The following is a 25947-nucleotide window of genomic DNA, read 5'->3' on the forward strand; positions in this document are numbered from 1 at the left end:
TGCACATTTATCTTTCTTGTCCCTCCGGCTTCTCAGAGTAGTGAGAACAGGTTGATATTCTTAGTGTTCATGGGTGCTTTAGGGCATTGAAACACCTCAAATACCCCTTTTTACATATCACCACATTCTGTATGCCTTCTCTTCCCTTGCTCAGCTTATGTACTTTTCTGTTCTTAAGATCAGAGACCTCTTTTTTTTCTTCTAATTAATTTTGAAGCTTAGGTTACCTCTTCAAGTGACTCCTATGTTGCCACAAGATGCAGTGCAAAATTCTCATGCATAATTACACATAGCCTTTTCCCTCTGGCTCCCTTCCCTCCCGAACTTCCCTTCCCTCTCCTTCCCCCTACCCTCCCTTGCCTTTCCTCCTTTCTCTTTCCAGAGCTCTAGCTTTGCCCATGGAGAGAACAACGATGTTGCAGCAGTGCAGAGCTGCCGGCAAGGGAAGGAACTGAAGGCTTCAACAGAAGATGCTGGACAGCACAAGAGCCCTTCCTTGAAGAAGAGCCCAAAGGAAGGCAGAAAAGTGGATGGAGCAGTGGTGTCAACAGTGGAGAAAGAAGAGGAGGCTGCTAAGGACAGGATGCAGCAGAACAGACCTCAGTCACAGCAACCAAGCACAGGTCCAGCTTCCAGGGCTGCTCATGGCAGCAGCACCTCCATTCCTTTCATTGACTGCAGTGATGTAGATAGCGAGTATGATCTCCTCAGAGGACAAATAACCCGGTCATATTCCCAAACAAATGACAATTATGAGGGTGATTTGACCAGTGGTGCCTATACTCACTATAGAGATGAAAATTGCGATAGAACTAGGTACAGGGATTCTTCAGCCTCTATAAAGTCTTCCCAGTATCTCTCTGAAGAGTTCCTTGATGATAACCTAGCTAATCTCTCCTTCTACCCCGGGGGAAGCCCCAGGATGCCAAGGCACAGCTCACTGGTTGACGAGATGTTTAACGGGCCAGGGAGCCGCAGCCCTCTGGCCAGTCCACTGCCTCCCAGTAGCAAAGGGTCAAGCCCTAACAGGAGCCTGAGTAGAACTGGCTCTCAGGGTTATGTCTCAGAAAATGGGTATGACTGCAGGCTGGGGAGGACTGGGGAGGAGGAGGTTAGCCGTGCCAGTAGCTGCCATGGCTATGGCAGGTATTCTCCAGGTTCTCAACAACGGCCTCGTGCACAGAAAGTCCCAAATCTCTGCAATAAGTCAGTTACAGATCCATTTATCCTGAGCCAGATATCCTCAACCCCTGGGCAGGAGTATCAGTCAGAGAGACATTGTAAAGAAGGTGGGGTGGCTAAGATGTCTTCTCCTGGAGGCAAAATGCTGGCCAATGGTGTGCCAGCTGGGGCACAGGCAAAGCAGAGCCCAGTCATGCAGTCGCTGCATGCCAGTGGTGTGATGGATCACATGGCTGCAATCCAGATGATGGAGGGTTCCACCAGCAGTGGGACAGAATCTAGTGATTCTGACTCAGAAATCATTAACCCCTTCACTCACCCCCTGGTGTTTGGAAATCCCATTGTGCTGAGTTCCTCTCCCATGCCTAGAAATAAGTACTCCCTTGGAAGCCTTCAGCTAGATGAGGAAGTAGAGGAGGATTTATCTGTCGGCCTCAGTGATGAAGATGGTGTCCAGGTCTTCAGCTGCTAGGGAGCAGGTCATATGAGACCAGTGGGTACTGTGGTCGTTCATTAGAGTGCTTGCATCTTCTGGGGCTTGTGACAAGTGGCTGAGAAAAAGTTCTGTGCATGGGCTATTTCAAATGTTATCATGGTACTTGACCAGCCAGAGGGAAGAGGTGCTAGAAATGCAACATTAAGGGTAAGTCTCTGTGAAGCTTAACAGTTAATGCATCTCCTCTGAAAGGCAAGAGGAGAGGAAAATTTTTATTGATTTAGGTACCTTTGTAAGACTTTCTACACTCACCTGTTCTTTGTGTGAAGTCATATAAAAATTGTAGCTTCTGTGACACTTGACTAGTTATTTTGACAAAACAAACAAAAATGAAATTAAGTAGGTATGGTTGTGCTTTTTTGTATGTCTATTACAACTTTTTTCTCTCCCATATATGGAGAGCAACTTATGAGTGCCTCAACAGAGTTAGGGAAAAAAACTTGCAGCCAAATTCAGGCAGCTTGATATTTAAGAGCAGGACTTGCTGGAATCCTGAAATATGCTGCAAAATCTTTTCATAGCAAGAATGTGTTTGATCTGCTCATCTTCATAACCCATTTTATAATCTTAACTGATGAACTGAGGGTACAGATTAGTCATGTATATAGGAACAATGACAGAACTGGCTTTTCTTCAGTGGGTTCAACAGACTGATTTGGTGATGGAGATTTTGGAGCTTCAGACTCTTCTTTGAGCAAGAAAGAGAACAAAATGAAAGATACGATTCAACTGAAAAAAACTTAGATTGAAACAGCTCTAATGAAGAGTAGTTTGAGTGCTACTTGTAAGCCAAGCCTTTCTATCCTTTATCAGTGTGGTATAGCAAGTAATTGCTAGAGATTTTGTTTCCTCTTATTCTTTCAGTGGAATTAATCACAGAGACATCAAAGTTCTGTTGTGGGTGATTTTTGGTGGGGGGTTTGAAGATGGTGGTGGTTTGATTTCCTTTTTTGCTTTGATCATTAAAAAAAAAATCTTTATCTGTACAGGATCCAATTAGTTTGTCACGGGCTATTTTTTTTAGTGGTGCCACCTCATAAATTTTTCATGCCCTAGCACAGAGAACGATGGGACTGTGGTCCAGGCTGATTGTCTTCTGTACTGTACATAGAGTAGGGAGATTTTAGCACATGTGCAAAAGGACAGAGGGGTTAATACTTTGTAAACTTCCTTTTCACAGGTTAAAGTATTGAGAATTAAGGCTGTGTACTAGTAAAATCTGACTCTAGTTTCTCAGAGTTAAATAAGAAAATCCAAATGAGAAGTCTCTTGTATGGAAAGTGTCCTGCAATTATTAGAGCTGAGAGACAAGATGTGCTTTTCAACGCTGGCCTTAATTTTAACTTTTATATATTTTTCTTGTGGCAGGAGGGAACTAAATTTGATAATTTAAGTGATGAGCAATGGCGTTGGCTGAACTGCAGGTCACTCCAAGTGATCCATTTTGTGCAGTACATGCAGGCAGCAATGATGAGTCCACCCACTAATAAATAAGTTACAGGACTTTGTAAATCTAGACAATATAAAATTTGCAAGATTGTTTTTACAAAAATAATAGAATAAGAAATCTTTTAAATTTTTCTAATGCCTTGGTCTATGCACCTTTTAACAGAGTTTAATCTGAGTGAAGTATATTTAAAAAGATACCTACAGTAGTTAGGCATGTCTTGTTATATACTTTACTTTTTTGCAGTAAAATATATCTTTATGTAAAAATAAGTTTGAACCTACTCATCCCCCTTAGTGTGCTGGTTTTCATAAAGGTTAGATACCTCATTTTTAAACAGGAATCATTTAAAGCATCTCTTTAGAAAGTGATATTTTCTTGAGAAGGAAGGTTCTCATTTGTTCCTGTAGTTTAAAGCATGAACCTAGAAACAGTGAGATCAATAATTAGGAAGAAGCTTGTTGTTTATTATTCTAAAAGAAGGTGGTTTGTGTTTGGGATCTAGAATAGCTGTAAGATAATTGCCTTGAATATTTCTTGGTATTTGAGCTGAAAAAAATAGCTAATTGAAGCCTGTGTTAGCAAATAGCATGAGCATGGGGAGTTGGGTGCATGAGTCTCTTTTTGGTTTTTTTTTTTGCTGCCTGTTCAGCAAAAGTATCAATAGTTATGTTATACAGTACAGTAATAGCATTCTGGAAAGATGAATCAATTGCTTTGTGAGCCAGTAAAATTAGAGTTCAAGTAATAGATTTTCAACTAAAGGATTTGCATTAATTTCTGCTATTTAAGAAAAGTTAATAGATTTCCTCTTGTTTAGATTTAAGTGAATATAAGATTTTATAAGTGGTGTTTACTATTTTGCATCCCTTCAAATACTGTTTTCAGGCCTGATTTCTTCTCTCATATGCCTACAAAGATAACTGATTTATAATTTTACAAGAACAGACCTGCTGGTAGCTGGAGTTAACTTAGCTGCCAATAAAGTATCTCAACTGGTTTTTTTTTCCTTTTGAATATTTCTCTCAAAAAATGAAATACGACTTTCTCTGACTTTCTTCTATTATCTGGCATTTTTTCAACTTCAAATGTTTAAGTGGTTGCTAATTTAACACATGGAATTCTTCCAGTTTGAAGAAGTTTGTAAGTTACATAGGAAATAATTTAATTTAGGATGAATAAGATTTGCAGCATTCTTATGACACTGAAGTTCAGTAGACAAGCATTTAATTAAAAACAGTCTGTGGGGCCAAATTCCTCCACCAGACATGTGGTTCATATCTGGGCACTTGCCAAGAATGTTGAGTGAGAGACCAGTTTTGAACTGACATTTTTACATAGGATCAGGTCCCTCAGAATTCATGGGGGGTTTCTGTGGAACAAACACAGGAAAGGCTTGGAAAAGGGAATAGAAACCTTTGAGCAGGACCACGGGTGGGCTGAGATGGAGCAATTCTTGTTCTAGTTCACAAAACACAGTGGGTAAGAGGACTGTCAGTTCATGTTAGTGGTTGCAAGCACTGATTGATCTGCACACCCTGGTCAGTGGCAATGCTCTGAGCATCCCTGTGTCTCAAGTCTAACAAAGGTAGCTACAGTCCAGGTAAAAGGTTTGATTCACCAACTCCAGTAGATCTTGGAGTGTGGCTGATGGTACTTCAGACTCACAGTTCTAAGTTTTTTTTATCCACAAGAATTAACTTTCAAATCCCATACTCCCGAAGAGTCCAGATACCCTTAGGCACTTGCTACAGACGAGGGAGCTGAATCCCAGCAAAAATGTGTAGCTACACCTACTCCAAATGGGTAGTTCTCAGCAGTTCTGTCCTTACAGATGTGGATAACAACTTAACCTATGGATAAAAGGCACTCTGATTTATTTCTATGCTATTTCAAGTGCTGGACTATGTCTAGTCATCTGCTACAATAAGTGAAAAAAAAATGTATCAGACAATATTAAATTTTCTCCATTTCACCAGCAGCTCAATGCCCCTCGGATATTCTGGGGGTTTTGTGTTTGGGTTTTTTTCATATCAGCCCTTTCTCAAATTGAATTTTCCTCAGTGACCTGGGATGTCAAATTTGGAAATAAATTTGGCTAGATGAAGGGAATGTGGATAGTGGCAAGTTGAAGTAGGATCTTGCAGGCATGGATTTTTTTTATAATTGATATCTGAATGGCTTAAACTGCACTGCTTTTGGTTGAAGTCCATTTTCCCTAGCAAACATATTCCTTGTGTATGACAGAGAGGGTTTTTTTTCTGAAGATGATCTGTGCCTAATGCTGCTGTTGTCTCAGGGTCACCCAGAGAGCTCATAGACCTGCATTGTAGCTCATGCTAAATACAGGCTCTGTCAAAGAATAAGTGAAAGAGAAATTTCTGTAGCTGAAAAATGCCAACATGTAATAGAAGTTTTTAGATGGGCTGTATTTGCATGTACATTTTGTGAGCTATAGGGAGCTGAGATCAGTTATAAAGTAGATGGATAAGGAGCATGAAAGAGTTGCATGTTAGTAATTTGAAAAATTAAACCAATCCACCAGCTTGCTTGAAGACTAAGTGGCATGCAAAATTAGAACTTTCTCAACAGAACAGCATCAGCAGTGCTGAACAAGATCATTAATGGCACAAAGGGTGGAAAATTATTGGTTTGTGAATTAGTTCACTGAATGAGGCTAGTATTGTTAGACCAGACTGCTTTAGGACCTTGTTTTTTCCCCCTTGAATGTTTGTAGTTCTAGTTTCTGTTTTCACAGATGTTTGTGGAGCAGCTTGTATTGGTTGAAGCAGCTGTATTAATTCTGAAGCAGTAGGTTCCTGTCTGGCTTCAGTAGAAGCCTCCTGCTAGAGGTTCCTGTCTGACCTCACTATCTGTACATGCAGTTACTTAGTGGTGACCAGAGAAAGTCAAATGGAAAATGGGTTAGATGAATCTAAAACCTAGTTATAGCTCCTTCTATTCTTCACCAAGAAGCAGAGATGTTTTCAATTCTGCCTTCTGTCCCACAATAAACACACACACATATTCAGAATCTCCATAGTCACTAGAAGTCTCTTCTGGGAAGCTCCAGGATTGGGAAGACAAAGAAAGATAGAAGAATAGGAAATATCCTAAGCATGCTAAAAATGTCTTGCCTTATTTATTGACAGTAACCTTCAGTGCTTTCCACTCTTCTCCTGAGAGCATAAAGCTCCAATAGTTTCTTAGGGTACTTGGAGAGCAAGAATTGTGTTGATGAAGCAGACCTGATTTGGATATTGAAAACCAGTGATTCACTTCTCATCAGTATGATTTATATACAATTAGCATGAATTGTGGCTATTTCTGGAACAGTTCTTCAACAGAAGAAAGGACCTATAAATTGTGTCAAATAGCATGTTTGTTTAATTAGTCTCATTTGTCATAATGAGGCATTAGACTGTGGTCAGAGGTGACTTTCGAATCAAATTTAATTGCAACAATTTAGCAGCAAAAAAACAAATCAACAATCCAGGTTTTTCCCAGCTTCCACATGTGTTTGGAGGAGTTGGGTGCCTCATAACTCTATGCACAAGGCTTTGGACCACTGGAGTTCCACTTCTTTCAGCAGTGTGGTTGTTACTGACTGGAAAGGGCAGTGAGAGTGAAGGAAGGAGGTTCTGTGTTCAGGCATATACAAAGTGAAGGAAGCCAAAGTCCCTTTTAGTTTTCCAATAACATGTCTCTCTGAACAGTGTAGTTTCTTAAGGCAGCTTCTGTACATGATAGTGCATCTCTTTCTTCTTCATTTAATGGATCATTCCTCTTCTCCATACCAAGAGAGACCTTAAATATATGAGGGGAAATTTAATCTTCTTGGAACAATTTTTAATTTATCCACCTTTCTTTTATTAGCTGCTGTCAGACACAAGTGGTAGGAGTACAGTCCTTTTGCCAGAAACCCAGATTCTTGTTGGTTTCTCCTGCTTCATGGTGATGATCTGGGGTTTTCTGATTGCAAGAGGCTGATGCACAGTGTTGACATCAGAAGGTGCCAAATATTAGACTGATGTGTCACTTTTCTCAAATGCAGGTTGCAGCAGACTGGTTTCAGTCAAGCTACATTAGGAAAAATTTTTGCCTGTGCTTTCAGGTTCTGGAGAGGAGGGAAATTTAAATGTTAGGAAATTGAAATTAATAAAATATTTCCTTTTCTATTTCAGTAATTTATACAGATGCTGAAACATGCGTAGACAAGAGCACATATCTTATTAACCAGCTTGTAAGGGAAATAATTCTTGTGCAACATGTGGATCCTGAACAAAGGCATCTTCTGCATTCCTCCCTGTGTTTAGGCTGTGTGGTGCCACTGATGTTTTAAAATGCAGAACTACTACTTAAAAATCAAAGGCATCATATGAATAAAAAGCCTAGTTTGGGTGAGATGTAGCAGTTCTTTGGAGTATTTTGTCTTCTGTTGTCTATAAAGAGCATGTAGAATAAGATATTTTTAATGTTGTTTGTTATTAAAAGCAGTGAGCACTTTCTTTTAAATGTCATAAGATCTGGAGAGCCTGTGTATCTGACTAAGCTGCATGTTCACAGGCATGGTTTTCACCAGTACGAGTGTAAATAATGATGGTGCTATTACAGCAAAGGGGGTAAAGACCTTAGGATCATAAATTAGCATGAGCTAAAATACTTAGTAAATATGCAGTTTGCTCTAGAATGATTAGTGTTTTAAGCTGTAATTTTTATTGAGGATTTTTGCAAAGTTTTGGCCCCAGAGAAGCATAAAAATCCAGAGCTTCTAAACTCTAAAACCAGTAATGATACAGCTGTCACTGACTGAACATGGAAAGTTGAAGAAAAATGAATGCTTTCTGATTCAAGAGCTTTCAAGCTTGTTAAAATTAGATTAGATACTTTCCTTAAAATGCTCCAAATCCTGTTATGAGAAGAAAACTGGTTTTTGCCTTTGATGGTTTACAGCAAGATCAGAGGTAGGTGTTTCTTTTTTAGTTCAGTGAATATTAGAGCTCATGCCTGTTGCTTTTCCATGAGGCATTTAAAAATCTTTGATTAGCTGAATCCTTATTTTTCCCCTTTCTGCTAAAAACCTCACCTGGACCCACTAACAAAAGTTTGTGATCTTGGCAGTGTTTCACCTATCCAGCCCTTTCCTGATTTCTATGTGTGCACTTGTGTAGATTTTTTTAATAAATCTTGCCAGTCAAAATTAATTTTTAAAACTGAAAATGCTGGGGACTTCATTCTCATTTTTGTCATTTGTTTAATACCGCTTAAAGAGAAGCGTCTTTTGTTTCATTGTATGCACTGTTTTGTCAGCATGTACCTCTCTGGGAGAAAAAGCCTTTTCAATGTGCTGTCTATCCTCAAAGCATGGTGTATCTTCTGTTCTTTGCATTGTTTGGAGCACTGTCTCAATGTCCTTTTACTGCAGAAATTCCTATTTGTATTGGGAGTACCTAATTCCTCTTATTACAGTGATCCTGTCTCATAGAGCACGTCTCCATTCAGAATTGGAGGAAAAAAACCCCACCATGTCCTGAGTCTCAAGTTGAGAAACCACACCATGCTGAAGAGCAGAAGAGTGGTGGGGTGGGGAAAAAGAGGTCTGTTTTCCAGGGCATTTGGGCTCCACTGAGCATGATCCCATTGCCCTTCATTTCCTAATGAAGGCTGTACCCCACGATGATCCAGTCAGCCTGCTATAGCTCCTAAGCAGGATCACTGCAGTCTTGGGGAGATGTCTTGTTGAAATGGACAGTATCTGTGGCATAAGCTTACACGGGGGCTGAACATTTTCAATTCCATGGTAGCACTCTCTCGTGTTGGTTTAAAGACAAACAAAAACAAAGCAACCCTAACCTTGGGTAAAATGGGGAATCCTTTCTGTACGTTGCTCTATTTCTGTCTGGAAGGATCAAGGCTAGACAAAGGGCTGATGCCCAGTGACCTTGTCTTCTTCCCAGGCTGTAACATTCACTCTTTGTTCTTAAGACATGAATGGACCCTGATGTAGGCCAACAGCAGTTACTGTCTGATTTCACACTCACCGCTGTCTAATACTGCAGGATACCAATAAAGCATGGACCTTTACCAACTGGAGAGGTTGCTGGCTACTAAACCAACACTTAAGCTTGAGGAGACTCTAAGCATGTCAAGCCATTTAACTGTGTATGCATGGAATTATTTTTTTATTATTATTATTATTATTTTTTGTTTTACCTGTACTGAAGGCTTTTACTCATTCTAACTGGTATTTTGCTGTAAAACTGTCACTGGTTTAATTGTTCTGTCCATTTGCCAGCTGATGCTGTGTCCTAAATATGAGGAAATTGGTTCATTGAGAAGGTGCACCATTCTCCCAGTCCCCTGCCATTTACTGCCACTCCTCCCATGGGCATGCTTTTTGAAGCTGTGAAGTCAAAGTGAACCTTTCTCCCTCTTGTGTTCCTCTTCAATCCAGGCACTTATTGGTTATGTGGGACACTGGATATCTTCCTGCATTGTTTTTCCTTCTTGTTTCTCCTCAAATTCTTTGGTACTGCGTTCAGGGATGTTTGTACATAAGTTTATTGTTGATGTATAACTACTTTTCAAGATCATTAATTCTAAGAGACTGTATCCAGCACTGCAGCTCATTTTGTTTAATGAGTAAGAGGAGTGCAGCCTGATGAACTGACCTTCCCCAAGCTTTCATGGAAGTGAGTGTGGGTTTGTTCTTGCACTAAGGGAGAGCAGAGCTGGATCTCCATCCTGTATCTCAGCTCAGCAATGTGGCTATGCCTGATTCACAGCTGGGGAGAGGCAGGATGGACACCCTTATTAATAACTCCTATGTAGCAATTAAAAGCATGGAACCACTGTGATTGTGGAAAATTAAGCTAGACTTAACTGTGTGGTCACAGCATTGGCAGCTCTGTCAGGTACTTTCTTATTAAAGAGCTTTTGCAAGTGGTGTGCTCAGTAATGCAAAGGACAAAGGGCCCACAGCTTGGGTTTCATTTACCAACCTGGAGTTTAGAAAACATAATTCTTCCCTTAAAGCAGAGTAACTGGGATCTGGATGTCACAAGCTTCCCCTGACTGCAGAGCAGTCTGTGGAGCAGGCCTAAGAGTTAATAAGCCCTGCAATAGTGAAAAAGGCACTTTCCAAGCTCTTAGGCATTTTAATTGCTAGTAATAAACCTATAAGCATTGAGAACAATATAACCCTTAACAGCTGAATCAGAATGAGCACTGTACAAGAGATTTTCCAGCAGAATTTCAGTCACCTGCAGTAATGGTTCATGTTTCCTCTCACTTTCCTTAATTGAGTCATTTGCACTTGGTACTCCACAAAGGAGGAGCATACCCAGGAGCATCTTAACGCTGCTGTATGCTTCCTTGATGTTAAAACACAGTGTATAGGGATGGGAACTTTCCTTTGAAGCAGATGCAGAACACTAAATGGTGTGAGTTTGTTATTCATCAGTTTCAGGAGAAAAGGAGCAGAGGAGTATCTCCAGGATACACTTAATCCCATTTATCTTCCTCACAAAGAGGACATCCCTCCCATGTTATGTTAAAGTCTCTAGGGATTTCAGGTCATCTGCTGTCTATGTAGTCAACAAAGAAAGAGGCAGCAGTCAGTTCAGCTCTCCTATGATTTGAATTCACTTCTGGGAGTGTGGAAAGTACTTAACTGCTTTATCCCTGGTAGTGGTCATGTTTTAAAGCAGTGTAGGCTCAGCCAGCCCAATTCTCCATAGGCATCAGCCTCAGTGCCAATCTCTATGGGTTAACATCTGTGCATGAGGGGAGTTTGAGTAAAGCAGGTACTGCTGGTGCTGCTGCCATCTGGGCACCCACAGCTTGTTGGCATTCCCAGGCATTCTCACCACCAAATTGCAGCGAGCAGCTGTGGTGTGTGTTTTGACAGAGATGTAGCTCTTAAGTATTTGATTTTAACCACTGACTTCGTTTTACTCAGCACATGGACCACGTATGTTGATGAGGAGTGATTTGAGACACGTGTAAAGCTAGGACGATAACCCATAGTTTCAGGCCTGTGGCCATGTAAAACACCATTCTTTCTTCATAGTTGGTTTCTTTTTTTTTTTTTCAAGTTAGCTTTCAATCAAGGTTTACTTTCTCTGTCTCCTTCCCTACTGCAGCACCTTTCCGTAATGTCTGGGGAGTAAACTAGCTCAGTGAAACTTAGAACCACTCCCTGTATTTGGTCACTGATGGGCTAATCTGGCACACCATGGTAAAGTTTGTTTTCATTATTTGACACAGACATCAACCACCAAGTTTGTTTCTCAAACACCAAGCACAGAAAAGAGTTGGAAGCACACATTTAATTCCTGCCCACTACACCAAGGCCATAATTTTAGTATGTGCTCAAGCAATCATTAGATAAACATCCTCTTGGTCTTGGTTTGTGTGTATAAATTGGGCTCTCTTATATTTGAAAAATAGCCCAACTCTAAATAAAAATCACTTGAAGTGCAAGTGAAGACAATTCCATGTTACTAGCCACAAACATTTTAGGCCTCCCATGTGTTGTGCAGTGCCACTTGATATCTGGCAACTGACATGCTAATAATTGCTTGTCAATCAATGAATCCTTTAGGGTAAAATGTGAGGAATTTCAGTATCTCATAAATAAGATTGGTCTTCTCCCTCCTGCTTGTTTCTGTTTCACAGTATGTATCTGACAAGTAGAGCCTGTATGAATATACTCCTCTGTGGCAGGAGGTCAGGTGAAACACTGAGGAAAGACCCTTTGCTTAATGCAGGTTATTTGTTCTTCACCTCCATGGAAAAGGGAAAGTTGTAGCATTGCCTTGACCCATCAGATGACACATGTCCTGGTTGATTGGCAATGGGGGAAAGATCTTCCATTTTAATTTCTTCATGACTTACTGACTTTCCCACAGCAGAATGAGTTTGTTTCCCACCCTTACCAAAACTACAGCAAAATCTTTATAGTTGTGTTGGTTGTGATTAGGTCCCAGAATGTCCTAACATAACATTTTGAGCCTCTTTTGTAACACAGACACTTTCTTATACCTAGTGTTTTCCAGCATACTGGCAATGGGGTCTGACTGAGCTGTGGGTTTAGGTGGTGACTGTATTTGGTCACTGCTCATGTCCACATTGATACCAAAAAGGAAGGTGTAGCACTTCAGCTGGCTGCAAAATAACTTTTAAGAATGTCAGTGATGTGTTGATGTGCAAGTCTTTAATAAGTGGGGTGTACTCTCAATGCTGTGAGCCACCAGGCACGTTTTTTGCGATACTTTCTGGAATACTTTTCCCAAGTTGTGTCTTCCAAGTGTAGGTTAGGAAGTCTTTTTAATTCTTTGACTTTCTGATATTTTGTAGTTTGAAATACTTGAGTTGTACTGATAATAAATCCAGTACAGCAGAGGTTAGATCTAGGATTCTAAAGAGGCTGGTAGGTATGTCAAAATATCTATATCTATCACAGATAGGTGCTATTTAACTCCTAGACTATAATGCCTGTGAACTTCTCACAGAGGTGCAAATCATTTACTCGCTGTCATATGACAGGCATAGTGCCAGAATTTCTTTGTTTCCACGTTGGAGGTGATACCACTTTTCTTACGTCTTTTGTAATGTAGAGTTAAGTACTTTTAACCTTACAACCTTGCTATTAATCTGTTTCACTATTTCTCAATGATTAATTCAATTTCTTTTGATAACACTGTATACAGTTGTGTGCTAGTGTCAATAAAATTGACATTTGTGTAACAAGCTGTGGCATTTTCTCAAATTTCACTGAACATTGATTTAGTGTGCAACCTGGTAAATCCTTTCTTGCTAGCTGTAATAATACAGACATTTATTTCAGACAAATACTGCTTTGACTTTGATTTATAATAGGCTACATAACTGTGGTGATTACATAAACTGATAACTGTATTGTTCTTTTCCCATCTTTTTTCAAATGAATGACATATAAACATGAACTGGTTTGGAATTGGAAAACATTCATGTTCTAGCAATAAATCTTGAGTTCTTCCAAAAAATAAATAGGTTTTACTACTGGCCTAATTACATTTATTGGTGCCTCTATTTACTGGAGTATCTCAGCAGTGTTGTAGCAACAGGAACACTTACCCATCTTAATCTAGAATGGACATAAACACACAATAGTAAAAGGTATTTGACCTGAATTACATATGGTGATGCATGTTTTTCATATATAATCCTAGACAGCCTATTAGCTGTGGTAATCAAGAGCTTGTTATATTCTGGGGGGTTGGATTATAATGTATGTTGCCAAAACAATACAAACTGTAAACGTTCTTCCACATGACAGATCCATCTTCTAAAATAAGATTTTCAGAGGTTGGGAGGAGGGGATAAGTGGGAGAACACTGGGTCATTTTTGGCAGACACTTTCCTTTTTATAGTCAGTGGTCTGGCTGCCTCCCAGGAGCCTAAATGCTAATTTCAGTAATATTTAATGTAGTGTATATGAATTCATGGAAGTGTAATTAATTGTCTAATTCTTTAATACTTTTAATCCAAAATTAAATGGGGCTTTATATCTGTGATAATCTAAAGTTGTCAAGCTTTGTGCCTTAAAAGTATTGCTTTTTCTTATATAAATGTAATGTTAGCATTTCCATCCCAAACAATCAGAGGAGCATGGAAAGACCTACAAGGTACAATATACATACTTGTGTTATGTGTAGAAATTGGGGAACTAGTAGTTTTCTCCCTTCGTGTTAGATCTGGCTGGTCTTAGCAACAATGCTGCTGTAGAAAGTAATTGTTTTATTTTCTCTAGACTTCCACTAGATAAATTCATTCAAACTTGTGTCCTGTAGCTCCCTATGAAGCACTGATTTGAGTCCCTGAAGTTCTACTTTGCTAGAAAGAATGGCACTCCTAGAGTGACTTCCTTATTATTTTATTAATTCTCTTCCATAGAGTGGATTACAATGATTAAAAAATTGGTATGAATTTGATGTTTAGCAGTAAATATTGCAATTCAATCATGTACAGCTTGATCTCTTCCCTACAGAGAAACTAATTTCAGCCAGTTATAGCAGCTAAAAGAATGCTCCAGTCCATTGCTTAACGCAAGTGGATGCAGTTCCTCTGCCTCCAAGTCCATTTGGACTCATTTGAGGACCTTGCTGGCTGTATCTTGTGATGCAGTAAGACATGCTGCCACTTAAGCTTGTAGCTCTTTGTGGTACTTTGTAGAGAGAGCCTGTTCTAACTGATTTCTCTTACCATTTCTTTAGGAGGTTCTCTGACTGGCAGCCCTCACCTTTCAGAGCTCTCCATCAATTCCCAAGGAGGGCCGTCAGTGGCAAATATGTCTTTATCTCCAAACTTGAGCCCTGATGCCAAGCAGTCATCTCCCTTGATCAGCCCTTTGCTGAATGACCCGTCATGCATCAGGACTGATGATGAGGAAGAGGTCAAAAGAAAGGTAAGGCAGAGGCAGCTGGCCTCAGCTTTCTTCTCTGTGTGGGGCTGCAGCTTTGTCAGAGTGGCAGATATCTAGAACCCCTGCGTGTTTTTCATCACAGATTTACACAGGTAATTTGAGCCGGGTTACTTGGGTTCTGCTAAACTCCACAGTTTGGAGCAAGTCAGGCCAGAAGCACAGAACTGCTGTAGCTGTGGGTTCATCCTGAACAATGGTGCAGAAGTTGGGGCCCCAAGCCCCAACCCACACATTGAGAAGGTGCACCATTCTCCCAAACCCCTGCCATTTACTGCCACTCCTCCCATGGGCATGCTTTTTGAAGCTGTGAAGTCAAAGTGAACCTTTCTCCCTCTTGTGTTCCTCTTCAATCCAGGCACTTATTGGTTATGTGGGACACTGGATATCTTCCTGCATTGTTTTTCCTTCTTGTTTCTCCTCAAATTCTTTGGTGCTGCGTTCAGGGATGTTTGTACATAAGTTTATTGTTGATGTATAACTACTTTTCAAGATCATTAATACTAAGAGACTGTATCCAGCACTGCAGCTCACTTTGTTTAATGAGTAAGAGGAGTGCAGCCTGATGAACTGACCTCCCCCAAGCTTTCATGGAAGTAGCAGCAGAGACAAGATAGGTAGCTCTGTGTCCCTAAGGTTAATGTGGGCTACATCTGGTTCAGTACTATTGATTTTAAACCTTGTCTTGACAGGGTGTCCTATAATCTAGCTCGTTTTTATGGAGTGGAGTTTGGTAGTTTGTTGTAATAAAACAGTCGACCCCAATGTATTATTGGAGGGGAAATTTCCAGCTGGCATAAGGGAAAGGAAAACCACTGAGCCTGTGCAGGAGTGTCCAACCCAAGCTCTTCAGTTTGCCTCTCCTGAGAGCAGCACTGGGAGCATCAGGTTGTGGGAGCAGAAAATGCTCTCTTTGAGCCACAGCCTTCAAGGTTCAGCTGGGAGTATTTGGCTCAGCCCCGTCATTGCAGCAAAGCCATGAGGGAGAATCACATCCAAAACTGTTTTTTAGGACAGAAGGGATTCTCTCTGAGCCCGGGTGTTCTGGGTGTCTTCTGGCTCATCACTCGTGTGCTGCAGGGCAAGAGAGAGGGGGTTGCTTTTGTCCTTCTGTCACCTGCTTTTTCTCCTGAGCTTCGAGCACCTCAGGAGGAAAAATGTAGGAACTCGGATGGCTTTGCTGAGAAATGGGAGCATGTATACAGAAGATCTCTTGTACAACTGTTTGTAGTTAGCAAGATATGTGGGAGAAAATAGAGAAGAAAAGCCAATAACAAGTTAATAGCCTCATAATTCTCTGTGTCAGTCCAAGTTAGAGAAGCCAGTGACTAGGAAAATCTCACACAGTCTCCCCCTGCATCCCTTACTAGTGAGTCTTCTGTATCATTGATCTTCAGGGAGGGAAGGTAGAAGCAGATCATTTATGGATGTCTTGCTGTTTGCTTCCTGAGCAACACAGAGGAAGATCAATTGGAATCCTTTGGCTCTTTAGAACTGAGAGTTCAAAACCACTTTTGCCTCTTGGATAACACAAGAGGATTTGGGTTTTTTCCCCTGAAATTTGAAATCTGTAGCTTACCCTAAAATTATTTCCTTCACTGTTGACATTGTTCAGCCATTGTACTTTCCTTTTCCTTTTCCTTTTTCTTTTCTTTTTAGTTTTCTTTTTCTTTTTCCTTTTCTTTTCTCTTTCCTTTTTCAGAGCATTTTTTCTATGGATTCTTACCCTGACAATTAAACTTGTAATAATCAGACACCATTTTTGTCATTTTGTCAAATCTGACATTTGTCAAATTTTACTCAAATGATTATCTGGCCTGCAAAAGATTTGTTTGTGAACCTCAGGATATGTCCCGCTTCATATGTGTGGAATAAGCTAAGACGAAGATCAGCACCCCAAAGCTGTAGAAATCACCTTGGCCAAAAAAAAGTCTCTCAAGAACACATAGAAAATTCTTGTTCTCTTGTGTTTGCAAGGAAGGATTGTTTTCAGGGCTTCAGTGTTTAGGAACATTCAAGCATGAGTCACAGTAACCAGAAGTCGGGGTCATTAGTTTGCAACTCTCTTGGCGATTGTCGTCTACAGTTTTTTTTTTTCCTACAGAAAGCAGCTCCATAAAAGCAGATGAAAACCCTAATGTGTTTGCCATTTGCAGAGATTCCCTACTGAGAAAGCTTACTTCATTGCTAAAGAAGCAGCAACCACAGAACGAACATACCTGAAGGACCTTGAAGTCATCACATCGGTATGTTTGCCTCTGCATTACTCACCAAGCATGTGAAGCTCCAGTGAGCAGAAGTATTTCATCTGCTCCATTTAACATCTTAGCTCTTCCATGCTACTTTCATGTCCTGCTCTGTAGGTGTTCTCTGCAGTGCACAGGAGTACAGCTCTAGGGAGGAAATAACACAAAAAGCAGGAGGTAGAGATTTGTGCTGTGGTTACTAACATGTCCCATGAAACTCTGTCAGGCTGGGGGACTTGGGACACAGTTCAGTTATTTTTTTCTTGTTCTCATACTTTGTGGTTGTAATTACTAAAAATGTCTGTGGGTTTTCAATGACTTTTCTTAAAACTGAAGTAGCTCCCCTTAGGGGACATATAAATGCTTTCTTGTGGATGAAAGGCCCTCCATTCCACATGAAATATGGTGGAGTACCTCTTTGAATGATTATGATTTTACAGTGAGTGAAACTGTCTGTTAAATGAGTCATTAATTTATAGCATCAGATCAGCGTGTGATTGTTAAAAGTCACCAAGGCAATTATGGGCCTTCTTTGCACACAGGCCAAGAGTCTTGTTTAACTTCCAAGAGTACTGTGCTCAAGATTTGGCCTTAAATACCAATTGTCTGCAAAAGGGCACTGGATCCAAAACCCTTCATGGTATTTCAGCAGTGCTGCCAGCTCTAAATCTCCCATCTCTTTAATTGCCCAGTGCATGAAACTCAGTGAGGTGCAGTGCCCACCTCCTGCATTGAGTGGTGCTGTAAGGAGGATGTGCCACAGGAGAGTCTCTTGGTACCAGATGGGAACCAGGGATAGACCCCTTTTCCCCATCTTCTCGTGTGTTCCAGGAGCCCATAAGTCAGATGCAGTTGATCTGATGCCAGCTTAAGACAACCAATATAGGCTGGAGCAGCATGGTTGTTCCAGGCAGCAGGATAGCTGTGGCCCCAGTGCCTGCATTCCCTGGCTTTCTGGGGGAGCCAGGCTAATGAGGGAAGAAGACAAGTTCTGTGGGACAGTGGTTATTGCTACAATCTCAACAGCAGATAAGCTGTTCTTGTCTTCTGCTTCACCCAGTGGCTGCAGAAACAGAAATTTTAGCTCTTCAGAGCTAAATCCCATCACCCACCCTGGCTTTTATTCTTGCAAATTTGAATTTGTGGTACCCACAAGAGGTCTACAACTGGTTCTGGGCTAATCGGTCCCATCAGCTGTGTCCCACAGGTGACTGGCCCATGAGGCCACTGAGAGTGACCAGGTAACCAGTGTCACTGGAGAACACAGAAGGAATGAGTGACATACATGAATTTTGACATTCAAAATGTAGGTCTGCAGTTCTTCAACCTTAACTCCGCTCAGTGCAGAGATAAAGTGGGGGAGAAGGAGGCTTGGGAGGAGGGGTCTGTCTTTATCCCAGATCTGAGACAGCTCCAGCTGATGCAGTGTCAATCAAGACTGCTGTAACAGCCTTCTGTGGTCCCAAGAGCCTTTCAGGCATTGCAGGAGGTTAACCACAGACAGCTGAAACTCCTCAGGGCAGTGAGGAGGGATTCGTGTTACCATGCTGAAGATAGTAGTCTGTGCCACCTTGGCAAGCCCCCGAGTCCTATGGCTTTATGTCACCCCTGTACCTATTAGAGTGAATTAAAAAGAATGCAGAGCAAAACTGATCAAGGCCCTGTTGCAGTCTTTACTGTTTGATACTGACCCTCTTATTTTCTGTTACTACCTTGGAAGTGCCTGGATTATATTCCTAGTGGCAGCAAAATAGGGTCCTTACTGGGTTAGGTGTATTTGGGTTAAATCTATAAAGACAACAAATGATCATACCTGCTGCATTCCATCTCTGTGATAAATCTGCATCTTTTTATTTTCTAGTGGTTTCAGAGTGCAGTGAGTAAAGAGGATTGCATGCCCGAAACACTGAAAAATCTCATTTTCTCCAACTTCGAACCTTTGCACAAATTTCACACTGGTTTTCTCAAGGAAATTGAGCAGAGACTTGCTCTGTGGTAAGACTTGCTTGTTATTTAGCTGTATTACTTCATGCAGTTTATCATTTTTGCATTACCATTTTGCTAATTTTTTTGTGATCTACCGTACTGATTCAGTTGTGAAAGTCACAGATGTTGGATGTGTTGAATCATGCTTTGTTTGTGTTTACTTGACAAAATATTATTTGTGCATCAGTCAGGTACAGATGTATGCAAATGAGTTCATAATTCTGGATGACACTTTCTCTTGCTAAATGTCAGTCTTTCTATTTGGCAGCTTTCCTGAAAAACGTGGTGCAAGCAAAGCTTATCAGTAGCAGAGAAGGACCAGCAAAGGACCAAGTCCTGTTTCTGTCAAATGGGTATAGTATAGGCTGGGAGGTATTTTAGGGACCAGCTTTCCATTCTGCAGCACCACAGCTTTGACACTCTCAGGGTATACAGTGCACTCTACAAATTGGCAGTGTTTGAGGTGGACACTGGGCTTAAAATTTCCCTGTCCTTAGCATAATAGTGACAATAAATGGAACAGCTATGGAATAATTCTTCACTGGCAAGACTCTTAGATCATTTGATATCTGCGCAGAGGCAGCACACTTCTTGTTCTGATTAGACCTACACAAACTAGATTGTCTTGCTCTGTATAGGCATTTTTTTGTAGTTTATCTTCAGTTTTGGGAGCCTGGCTTTTCCTTCTCAGTTAGAAAAGTGATGGAAAAATCACATGAATGCAGAACAGGCAGACCTGATGAGTGCTAATCAGTTTAATGTGGCTTTAGCTAATTAATCAAAACAAAAGCAAATCATAGTGTTAAGAGTGTGTGAGTTTTGCTTTTGCTGTGATGAGTGAGGCTGTTGAATGAGAGCATGACACACTGCTGGCTGGTGCTATCCAAACACACAATTCCAGAGTTAGTGGGTATTTTCTGGGGAAAAGGAGAATGTGATAGAGCTGACATCCTCACCCACCCACCACAGGACTCTGTGGCTGGTGGTTGACATAAGGTTACTCTTTAGACAATGTAGTACACAGCAGCTCTGCCTATATCCCTTTTATCATTGGTCTGTTACTATTTTAATCCAGTCAGAATTCTTACTGGTGTTAATTTTTTTCCAGAAAGGAACATATATTGCAGGTAACTCCAAAAAGGATCCTTCAGTTGTTATAAAATAGTTATTGTTTCTCCATCCACAGCATAGGATTAGCAGCAGTTGGGGTTAAGGATGCATGGTGAAATTTATACAGTTAGTAAATGGCCAAGTTCTGCTCTTTATCAGACCAGTCTAACCTAGTGAGCTTGCTGGGTGCTGATTTCTGGGGTACATGTTGAAACAGATTCCCCCTATATGCTGGTGGCATTACAGGTGGATGCCAACCTCTTGTTCAGGTCTGGTGGTTTTCAGCACTTGGATGTTGCTGCAATGGCAGCCTGCTGTGGAAAGGTGGATTTGTAGTAAGTGGGGAGATGAATGCTAAAAGAAAGAAAGATTGTATAGGCTTTAAGACCTCCTGTGGTTTTATTTTGTTCTTCCTATTCAGTTTGCTTCTTTCAGAGCTGAGTAAGCCTTTTGTTTTCCAGCTTTTCATTGTGTCCTCAGGCTATGGTTTCACAGAGCAGTAAACCTCAGTTTAAATCTCCTAATATCATATTTAAATTGCAATTACTCTATGCTGTAAAGTGATGATCTGCCATGAAGTTACTTGCAAGCCAAATTTATTTAAAAATACTCTGCTGAGGTAACTGTGTCCCAGCTGGGCACCTTCTTCTGACTTTATGAGCTCAGCTTTTGCATGTCTTTCCACAGTTCGTGTAAAGCCACTGGGGATTTTCTGTCGGCTGCTTCGATTCACTTGGCAGAAGTGCAGTCACTTTTCTGCCCCTGTCTGCAACCAATAGTGTGGGATTTCCTAATGTAATACCACTCTTGTAGATAGTGCCTGTTTTTAAAATTCTAGAAGATTGGAATACGTGCCTTTGGAAGGGAGGTGGATTTGCTGACAGGTGTTGTTTCGGCGGTCTTGGTTTTTTCATACGATGCTGCAGGTGCTGAGAAGAGATGCAAGCACTAAACTATCCTGCAGAGATTACTGTTTAATTAAACAGTGAAAATAACAAGCCCATCCATGAGTAGAAGAAGCAGCCAGTGGCAGTGTGGTAGGGGATTTCTTCAGCAGTGTGGTCAAGGTCACTTAGCTCAATGTCTGTCTGTACTTTTGTGGTTGCGCCTCTGTCTTCGGCCCCAGGTGGTGTTAAGCCCGTGGGGCTCTGATTCACCACAGAGGTTCTGCAGCATCTGCAGAGCTCTTCCTGGACCTGGCTGAGCTCTAGGCACTGCTGCAGGCAGGTGCAGCCAGGATTCAAGCTAATTAATTTAAATACAAGTCCATTGTGGAAGCCCTTCTAAATTTCCAGCTGAAAGGGGGAGGAAGGTGGGATGCTTGTCCTGAGACTGGAGTGTGCTCTGCATTCATCAGAGGGTGATGTGTCCTATGAAGAAAAGGGCATTTGAATGAAATGGTTGTGGACTTCATCAAGCTAGGAAGCCCCCAGCTATCCAGGTGTGTTGTGGGAGGTTGTCCAAGAGGCTCTTGCAAGCAGTTAGTAGCTGTTTTCCTCCAGTGGTGAGGATGATGGGTTTTATCAACTTAAAGTGCACTTCAGCCTGCTTGCTCTGCCTAGACATCAGTGTGTTTGCCTAAGGTTTGTTTGAAACATTCACACAGTGTGTTTGAAGCTCTTACAGGAGGCCGATCCCTGGTCTCTTAGGACTTGTACCATGTTGAGGCTGATTCTCTGCTGAAGAGCTCTGAGAAGAGCAAAGCCAGGGGAGGATCATGTGTAACAATTGTTAGATGGCTCAGTGCTTCTTTATTTGTCAAAGTATCTATAGACTTTTAGTACTTGGCTCAAAGAAGCTCAGTTTGTGTACATTATTAAAAGCATTTCTGGCTTGCTTGAAGGCTTCAGAACAGTTTGAATCTGCTGCCAGAAACAGACTGTTTGCTACTGAACATTTTAAGGGCTGGTATCCTTTTGACCCAGTTATAGATTCTGGCAAGGCTGATTTGTTTCTTTACTCAATTCACCCATTTTTCTCTTCAGTACTGCATTTTCCCAGAGCAACAGATCTCAGTGTCTAGTGCATAGGGAGAAAGTTTTTTACAAGACATGAATTGATTCTGACACCAATAGCCAACTGCAGAATAGAGGAAGTTGCTGCATTTTTCACTGCTAGACTTTCTGGCCATGCAACTGAACAGATCCCTGGTGGTTTTACTACACAGCATCCAAAGCTCAGTCATGCTCTGGTTGATGTTTCTGCCCTGACTGGGCTGCTGCTGGGTCAGTGAAGGAGCCCCTGAATCCCATAGTTTGCTCTGACTGTGCTGAGCCCTCTTTTCATGGCAATGACTGCATTCCTGGGATTGAGTGAAAATACCCCACCAGAAGACCTGTGGTTTGAGGAGAGGAAGAGATGACCTTTAGTGGAGGGAGGCAGGCATGGGACTCCATTCTCTCCTGCAGCAAGGGAGGAGGAGGAATAGGGGAGAGAAAGCTGGAAGCTGCCTGAGGTGGTTGTGAGAACAGTGCACATCAAGCTGTCCTGTTAGCAAGGGCCAGGAGAGATGTATCCATCAGTCAGGCCCCCAGGTCCTGGGTCTGGCTAGCAAGTATCAGCCAGGTTGCTCCTCAGCAAGGCTTTGGGTGCAAGGCCAGGAGTTCCCAACCCTTTTTGCTGGGAGGACTTATGGGAAGCATATCTCTGGGACTTAAAGCTTTCCTAGAGCCTGAGAGATTTTAGGGCAAAGAGGAAGAGGTGTGGACAGTGCAGGCAGAGCATGACATGGTCCATTAATGTTTGGCCAGCTGAATCTGAGAAGTCAGTTTGGTTTTGCTCCTCCGTTTATCTAAGCTTCTTAACACACTATTCATTTGGGCCACAAGCACCATTTCCCAGCCAAAAAAATTGAGCTCATCTTCCCACACCCCTTTACATGTTTGTATTTCAATTTTCCAAACTAGTTTCTGTAAATTCTGACAAGAGGTGGCAAATGGAGAACCATAAATTTCTCTCCTTATTCAACTGCTAAGCACTTCAGAGAGCAATGCCAGGGCAAGCCAGGATAGCCCTTTCTGTCCTTGGGAAGCCCTGCCAGGTAGTGTGAATCTCTTTTTTGGGCCTTATTCATTCACTAAGAAGAAAAAAGGATATATACATTTCAGTAATGCTGGCAGACTCTTCTTCCAGGGAAGTCAGTAATTTGACTCCCAGTTCACTGGCACTTCAGAGAACTGCTGCTCAGTACTGCCAGATGTGGCTGAGAAATGTTTGGGCTGGTAATTTGTGAGGAAAAAAAAAAAAAGCTCTTAGATCTTAGCATATGAAAGGAGAAGGCTCAATCAGGTTTCATGGAAGCCAGTTTGAAAACCTGTAATAAAAAGCACTCAGGGAAGTGTAGGAAGATGAACTAAATGTTGATTTCTTAACCATTTTTTTGTTTGGGAAGCAGTATTTGCAGTCAGGGAGAACAGCCTAATAAACAGCTTAAATAAACATGACAACAGTCCTTATCTGCCTGCTCAAATGCATAAGTGCTGACTGTTCAGCTGGTTCTGCATGGATGGTGAAGAGGGATGAAGAGGACAGTTTCAAAAGTGCCCTTGTCCTCTGTACAGAAATGAAGGAAGTATTGCAGTACCTCAGAGTCACACCATGTGGATTCCTGAGGCAGGGACTTTGAGAAGGGCTTGGTGCCAGTGCACAGTACTTGCTTTTGAGAGGACAGGTTGCATTGGTGAAGTCACTTTTTTTTTTTTTTTTTTTTTTTTTTTTTGGGTACTTTGGGGAGATTAGAGCCATGTTACAACCAAATTAATTTGAAATAGTGGGAGAGAATTAGCTTGTCCAGGATCCATTAGTCAAACTAATTGTTACATTAATCTCTCTAGCTCTTCCAGGTGAGGAGGTGCCAAAGCAAAGTGTGAAATGTTGTTGTGTTTTCAGTATATTTCCATGCAATGCTGTTACTTGCTCTGCTCTGTAACCATTTAAAAGCATTACTGAGACATGCTTGCTGTTTCTCCCAGAACAGGGGTAGCCAGCTCCAAGTCTCTAAATGTCTGCACACTCCCTTGAAGGCTTGGTGGGACTCTGCAAAGCTCTGGTGGCTTCAGACCCATTTCTCCAGGCTTTGAGCTCAGCTGGAAGGAAAGCTGCAGCATCACATGGAATGGGCAGGGCAGCAAGAGGCACTGTGTAATAGCAGGGTGTGAGCAAGGCAGAGGTGGTTTGCTTTTATTGATTCTTCCAGTTCTACAAGACATCCCTCTTATTTAAGACAGTTGTAATGAGGAATAGGGTACTTATTTACTGTCAGAACTTATTTCACAAAATCACATAATACTTAGGTTGGAAGAGACCTCCAAGATCATCCAGTCCAACCTTTGACTAACACCACAGTCAACTACTAAACCATGTCCTTAAGGACCAGGTCCAAATTCCTTTTAAATGCCTCCAGGGATGGTGACTCCACCACTGTCCTGGGCCATTCCAGTGCCTGACAACCCTCTCAGTAACAAAATATTTCCTAACATCCAGCCTTAACCTCCCCATACCCTCTGTTCCTATCACAGATCACTACAGAGCAGAGGCTTTTCCCTCCTTGCTCCAACCTCCCTTGAGGCAGCTGAAGAGAGTGATGAGGTCTCCTCTGAGCCTCCTCTTCTCCAGACTGAACACCCCCAGCTCCCTCAGCCTCTCCTCACAGGATTTGTGCTCCAGGCCCTTCATGAGCTTTGTTGCCCTTCTCTGGACACTCTCCAGCATTTCTGTGTCCCTCTGACAGTGAGGTGCCCAGAACTGAACACAGGACTCAGGATGCAGCCTCCCCAGAGCTGAGTACAGAGGGATGGTCACCTCCCTATTCCTGCTGGCCACAGTGTCCCTAACACAAGCCAGGATGCCACTGGCTTTCTTGGCCACCTGCACACACTGTTGACTCCTACTGAGTCTCGACTGTCAACCAACACCCCAGGTCCCTTTCCAACTCACAGCTCTCTAACCACACTTCCCCAGGTCTGTAGCTCACCATGGGGTTGTTATGACCCAGGTGGCATTTGGCCTTGTTAAACCTCACACAATTAACCTTGGCCCATTGGTCCAACCTGTCCAGGTCCCACTGTGAGGCTTCCCTGCCCTCCAACAGAGGGACACAGCCACCTCCTTTGGTGTCATCTGCAAATTTACTGAGGGTACACTCAGTCCCCTCATCCAAATCATTAATGAAGATACTAAAGAGAAGAGGTCCCAGCACTGACCCCTGGGAAGTCCACTCGTGACAGCTCTCCAGCCAGATTTAGTTCCACCACCACTCTTTCAGCCCGACCATCAAGCCAATTTTTTATTCAGTGCAGGATATATTTATCTAAGCCAAATGTCATAAGTTTCTGAAGAAGAATGCCATGACAGAGAGTGTCAAAAGCTTTACTACAGTTCAGATAGACAATGTCCACATATCAAAATTTAATAATACTCTTAAAAAGGCAAAAGTATCTAAGTGTTCAATGACAAGCTATAGTATCCAAGAGGAAGGTACTGTTCCTGAGAACATAACAGAAGGTCACATGCTAATATAATTTGCTTTGATTGATTTTTTTTTTCTGCAGCTGAAGGGCTGCAGTCAAAGATTTTATGTTCACATGTGAAAAAAATCTCTGTTGAGATCTCTTTCTTACCTTCTTTGCCTTCCCACCATCCCAATCAAATTTCTACTCCTTCTCCTACCATTCTTGGGTGTTTGAGGGCAGTAGGGGCTGACTTGAGATTTCTTCTTATTCATTTTTCAATTATGTACATGGGGAAGTGTGTGTAATTAAAAAATCCAACATAGCTGCTTGTGTAGTCCCTGTAAGTCTAGCTGGTGGACATTTTTAGTAATATATAAAGTAGTGTCTGAGTTTCTTATCAGGTATAAAAGTCAGTCTCCCCCTCCTTACTTGCAATTGTGTACTTGCATTGCTGTAAAAAGGAAGGGACTATTTGGAGAAAAAAGGGAAATGAGCTCATTAGAGATTAATATCTCCACTATTCAGCATCCTTTTTAGTGGTTTTAGACCTCTCCACACAACGTCAC

The 25947-nt window shown here is 41.7% G+C and overlaps 1 protein-coding gene across 8 annotated transcripts in view; it reads left to right on the plus strand.

Annotated features, from left to right (window-relative positions):
- The window catches only part of FARP1 (FERM, ARH/RhoGEF and pleckstrin domain protein 1), a 215201-nt gene that overhangs the window by 169778 nt on the left and 19476 nt on the right, over positions 1-25947 (plus strand). For all 8 annotated transcript variants that reach the window (XR_011725476.1, XM_071742248.1, XM_071742275.1 and 5 more), the window contains exons 13-16: positions 383-623; positions 14384-14574; positions 16746-16835; positions 18697-18830. Coding sequence is in view for 7 of the 8 variants with exons in the window: in XM_071742248.1 (XP_071598349.1) it covers positions 383-623; positions 14384-14574; positions 16746-16835; positions 18697-18830 (656 nt within the window). In the remaining variant the exon portion in view is untranslated. The remainder of the gene's footprint in view (positions 1-382; positions 624-14383; positions 14575-16745; positions 16836-18696; positions 18831-25947) is intronic.

The sequence above is a fragment of the Heliangelus exortis genome, chromosome 1 (genome assembly GCF_036169615.1).
Source record: "Heliangelus exortis chromosome 1, bHelExo1.hap1, whole genome shotgun sequence".
Lineage (NCBI taxonomy): Eukaryota > Metazoa > Chordata > Aves > Apodiformes > Trochilidae > Heliangelus > Heliangelus exortis.